The 5,653-nt window shown below is 44.8% G+C and overlaps 1 protein-coding gene across 2 annotated transcripts in view; it reads right to left on the minus strand.

Moving 5' to 3' along the window:
- Positions 1-3,782, minus strand: part of DNAJC16 (DnaJ heat shock protein family (Hsp40) member C16) — a 38,923-nt gene extending 35,141 nt beyond the window's left edge. The window contains exons 1-2 of one of the 2 annotated variants that reach the window (XM_043923527.1): positions 3,472-3,782; positions 1,124-1,308 (exon numbers count right to left, since the gene is read on the minus strand). In XM_043923527.1, the coding sequence (XP_043779462.1) occupies positions 1,124-1,290 (167 nt within the window). In that variant the 5' untranslated portion in view covers positions 1,291-1,308; positions 3,472-3,782. Of the gene's footprint in view, positions 1-1,123; positions 1,309-3,040; positions 3,427-3,471 lie in introns of those variants that run through there. The other variant, XM_043923525.1, reaches the window with a different exon arrangement.
- Between the last annotated feature and the right edge of the window lie 1,871 nt (positions 3,783-5,653).

Genomic DNA, 5,653 nt, shown 5'->3' on the forward strand with positions numbered 1-5,653 from the left:
ACAGCCTGCGTCGTCATCTGCACGCGGCAGCTTTGCTGCTGTGTTAACTTCCTACCCACCCAGACTGACCCACTCACTCTCACTTCTGCCCAGATGGGCAAGTGATTAAAAAACAAAACAGCAAGAAACCTGCTGGTGCAGAAGGTCAACCTATGGAACCCAGAGGTAATACAGACTTCCCAACTCTGAGCCTAGTTGCTCACCCAAAAAACAGGGACAGCAATATCTGCCCTCATGGGGGTAATTATAAGGCTTAAATGAGATAAAACAGTATAGAACCCGGGGCCTAGCATGCAGTTGGTGCGTGATGATGGCTCCCATCCCTAACTTTCTATCCTTACTTGCTTGGTTCACCAGCTTTTGTCACCTGTGTCCTCACTGTCCCTTCCTTCCCCTGTGGCTCCCCTCTAGCTATATAAACCGTAATTTCTACTCTGTCATGTCCAAGGCACTGATGGAAGAAGGAAGACACTGATAATGTTTGTCCAAAATAAGCTTTAAATTCATGGCTCTCCTGCTAAATCACAAACGCTGGCATATTCCCTAGCATATACATCTACAGGTAAAAATTAAGACTTTTCTATACAATAATTTTTTTAAGTAATGCACTCAGTTCCTGAATATTCTCTTTGAATTGAGAGCAAAAAGCTCTTACTATAAAAATTTTTTTTAAAGCTTAGAAATCAATAATCTAGAGAATAGGACTGGGTAGTGTTCCCTTTAGCAATGATACTCATAAAGAGTTACTTTATGAATAACATATCATGGGAAGGGCAGATTATATATATACATATAATTTATATAATATATATTAAAAATGTATTTATTAATTAAAGTTCCCTCCTACTTACTTTAACATTAAATAAGCAAATAGCATCAAGGCAATTCTTTAAGTCAAAGAATTCCTAAAAGGGTTTTCATAGTAACTAGGCTTTGGATTCTAAAAAATTATAGAATAACATGAATATACGTTCTCCCATATAAAGTATGTTAGACAAACATATATTATATATTTAAAGAACACAGAAACAGAGACAAATAAAAGCTAACCATAATTTAGGCTTCATTCTCCTGCTAAAACTGCTTAGCTTATTTTAAACTTCTATTTCTTTGTTTCACCTACCATTCCCGGGCGAGCTTCTTATAAGCCTTTTTAATATCAGCCTGACTGGCTGTTCGGCTGACCCCTAGGACTCTGTATGGGTCAAAATCCAACGCAGACAGAATTTGCAGGATCAGAACCAGAACTATCAAGAATTGCCAGGAAATGCTCAACTTTTTCACTTCCATTTCTCTTCCTTTCCAGAGCTGAAATGATTGAAGAGGCAATAAGTTTCAGTGGTAGAAATCTGGACAGTCTGACTTTATATGTAAAAGTATAAGATGTATAGATGAAAAACAAAACAAAAGATATTTTGCAGGAAAAGTACCAAGTTGTTTGACCCAATCTTCTTAAATGAACACCCTTGCTACTGTTTTTCAATATCACAAATAAGAACTATTACAGATGAAGAGATGAGCAATAAGATAGCAACTCTCCAAAATCCTTGGATTAGAAAAGCTTTAGAAATGACTGAAAACAAATGAGATGAAGAAATAATAAGCAAATGCGAGAAAACATACATAGGGAAATCTAGGCAACTACATCTCTAACACACTATTTCATGTATTATGACAGTAACAGTTTAATCTTTATTTATTTAAAAAATTTCTTTGGCCACATCACACAGTATGTAGGATCTTAGCTCCCTAACCAGGGATGGAACCTGCACTCCATGCAAAGGAAACATAGAGCCTTAACCACTGGACCAACAGGGAAGTTGTCTGACAATACTAGTTTAAACCTAAAATATGTGGTTAGAGAATCCCTTACTGAGCACTTGCCAAATAAATTCACGAAATTGTAAAATTTACTATATGCAAAACTACAAAATGAGATAGTTGTGATGTTCTTGGGAGTTAAATAAGTACAAGGATGAAAGTGAAATACTCTAAAATAAAACTGGAGTTACAACTTCACATGCTCCAATTCTATTCTTTGTCACCATGCCCATTCAAACAAGAAAACAGGAAACTGTCTTTAATCACTAGCAATACTGTAACTATAAGTGGAGACCTCAAATGAGAAAAAGTGGTGGGAAGAGTTTTAGTTTGCCATCAGAGAGGCATTAATGGCAAAGACTGTAGACCAGGTATGGTCTTCAAATGTTAAAGCTCCACCTCCGCTGAGGGTAGTGACTGAATTCACTGTGGATTTTGGAAGTAATCCTGGCAAGTTAATAAGGTAGTGCTGCTTTGCATGGACATATTTACACTCTAGGATCATGATCTTTGTGATATCACACAATAAGTTTTTCAAAGGTCATATTTATCATGTGTGTGAAAGTTGCTCAGTCCTGTCCAATTCTGGGACCCCATGGACTGTACAGTCCATGGAATTCTCCAGGGGATCTTCCCAACCAAGGGATGTAACCCAGGTCTCCCGCATTGCAGGCAGATTCTTCAACATCTGGGCCATCAGGGAAGCCCCATATTGATCTTGGTTTCTCACAAATCACTAACATCTTAAGGATCAAGCATCTAATATGACATCTTACTTAAGGGAGGCAAAGCTGTAACAGTGTGGATTCTGACAAGTAGGAGTCTAAATGCTACCTCCGGGTCTTCACCAAAGACTAATCTGATGACCACTGTTTACGACTGAAAGCATACCGAATAAAACCCTAAAACAAAAAGAAGTTTCTTCTTTGTTAAGGCAACCTATAACCTATTCTGTCGTACAAAATACACATAAAAAAACTAAAAACTGAGAAGGCGATGTAGCTATTAGCTAAGCACATGAACTCTGGAATCAGACTAACATTGGGATCTGTCCTCCATCGCTTTATGACCTTGGACAAATTACTTAAAACTTACTAAGCCTCAGTGTCCTTCATAAAATGGGTGAAAATAATACCACCTTGAAAGGCTCGACATGGGAGTTAAAGGGTAAAGGATTTACTGAGCACGGGGTCAGCAGCCAATAAGCGGTATTTATTACCATTATTTTTTCTACCATGCAGTGCAACCAGTGCCTTATTCAACTGTGTCAGTCGCCTCCACTTAGAGAGCCCAAGTGCCGGGGCACTGTGTTCTTTTGCTGACAGCCCGACCATGCCAGCCTCAGGACAGGAAACAACCTGCCCAACAGGTAGGTATCGCCCTCGGGCAGTATCCCCTGGACCAGGCAGACGCTCCCAGAGACATGCTTAGGTCTGAGCCCCGCCTCGAGCTCCCGCCGAAAGTCGCAACCCTCCAGGAGACAGCCGCATCCCTCGCCGCCCCCGAGAGCCCTGGGTCGGGCCCTATCGGCTCCGGGTTCTCCCGGGGCCCAGCGGGGACCCGGAACGAGGAAGAACTGACTGGAGATCCCTGAGCCTGCCCGGCCCCGCCGCGTCCGCGGCTCCGCGCGTCACGCCGGGAAGGAGTTACCGGGAAAGGGCACCGGCCTAACCGGCTGCGGCGTCCGTGCTCCAGTTAGTCCGCCGGGCCGGGAGCCTCCGGTCCACACCAGCGCTCGCCGGGGCCTGGGGAGGGGAAAGAGAAGGGACGAGCCGGAGGCTAGTCACGTGATACTTAAAGGCCCGGCGCACCAAAGGCGAGGACAGACCAAGTCGAGGTCGTCTACTCTGTGAATCTGTTTTGACCCTTGCCACCCGCCGTCTGCGCGTGGACCTGGCACGGTTGCCATAGGAACGAAGAGCGCTCTCCGGCGGGATCCAAAGGGAAGGTGGTGACCAAGGAGGCCAAAACGTGCCTCCTAGAGAGGCAAAGTCGCGATGCATGATGGGATGCCAAAAGACCTCCCCGATTCAGGGAGGAGTTTCCACCTCTACCAGGAGATGGCCCTTGTCTAGCAGCAGTTGCTAGGGTGGGGAAGCTATCGCTGTTCCCTAGTCTCTTTAACCCTATTCTTAGACTCTGAGAGCGTCAGAGTTGGAAGGGACCTTAGGGATCGTTTCTAGTTCAACTCCTCCTTATCCTGATGGAGGAGACTGAGGCCTAGAGAGGGTTAGAGACTTGCCCAAGGCTTAGAATCCAGGTCACTTAATCTTATATTCCAAAAAGGCGATTTCCACTCTAGATAATGTGCTAGATCCTGTCCTAACCACGGGAAAAGGATATGTGTGTGGTGATGCTGGGTGGGGAGGGCGATGGGGGAGAGGCACAAGTAAATGTGATAAGCTTTCCGTGAGCCAATGACATAGATTCCTTGGGGATATAAAGAAAGATTTTATATTCTCCTGCCTTGCTTATTTACGCTTTATTTCCTTTGCATTTATCACTATCTAACATACTATATCATTTATTTATGCTGTTTATCACCTGTCTCCTTCTACTGGAATATAGGCACCTAAAAGCAGGACTTACAAAGTCTCTTTTGTTCACTTCTATATTCTTGGTGCCTCTACAGACCTTGGCACAGATAAGATCTCACTAAATATTCGTGAAATAAATGAGTGAATGGGGCTGAAGTTTAGTTGCTCAAGAGAATATATGCTAAAGTAGATTCCCAGTCGCAAGTGGACTTTGAGTTGGGTTGGGGTTTAAATCCTACCCGCCTCTACCACTCTACTTCTGTGATCTTGAATGGTGACTTCACTTCCTAGAGCCCCAGCGTCCATGTGTGAAAAATAGGGGAAAAGAATCTCATCTCCCTGTAGGATTGTAGTCAGGGAGAAATTAGATAATACAATGTAAAATGGCTTGCACAATGCTGGGAATTAGCAATTGCTCAACAAACAGGAGCAATTTTTTTCATATTTTTATGTTGTCTGTGAGAAGGTTTTTTTTTTTTTTAATATTGAAATATAGTTGACGTATGAGCAATTTTTAAAATGAGGAAATGAGCCATACAAACTGGTAATTCAGAGGGCAAGATTTCTGCTCGTTTTTTTTCCTTGTGGGAGGTGCTAGGGTGGGAGGGAAGAGGGAATGGAAGACTGTACGGTGGGCTTGGTTGGATCGGACAAGTTTGGAACAGTAAACACAATAAACAAGGAGATCCCGGCATGCTAAATCAGTTTCACTGGGGTCAGGGTACTGAGCTAGAGGAGTACGATTCCCTGGAGCGGGTTGAACTGGGCGGGACAGACCATGGCTCCAGGCACGACATTCTCTCTTAGCAGAAATATGATCGCCGCCCCTTCCCCCCGCCCCGAGAGTTTATGAATGTGCGTGCCTCTTTATCTCTTTGCGACCCTATGGGCTGTAGCCCACCAGACTCCTCTATCCATGGAATTTCTCAGGCAAGAATGCTGGAGTGTGTTGCCGTTTTCTTCTTCAGGGGATCTTCCCAATCTAGGAATGGAACCTGGGTCTTCTGCATTGGCAGGCGGTTTCTTTACCACTGCGCCACCAGAAAGCGAAGTGCTAGAGAATTCTGGCTAGGAGCCCCTGACAACTGCGCGGGGGTGTGTCCTGGGGAGATTCGGGCTCTAGAGGTGTGGTGGGGCGCCGGGGACGAAGCTGAATAGCCTGGGTGAATAGCGGGGTGGCGGGGCCTGGGAGCGGTACAGTGACGCGAGGGTGGGTCTTGGGGGCCGTTGGACGCCGGGGGCGTGGGCGAATGGGGGAGGGGCGCAACGCGGGGGCGGGTCCGGGGGCAGGTCCT

The sequence above is a fragment of the Cervus elaphus genome, chromosome 14 (assembly GCF_910594005.1).
Source record: "Cervus elaphus chromosome 14, mCerEla1.1, whole genome shotgun sequence".
Taxonomy (NCBI): Eukaryota; Metazoa; Chordata; class Mammalia; order Artiodactyla; family Cervidae; genus Cervus; species Cervus elaphus.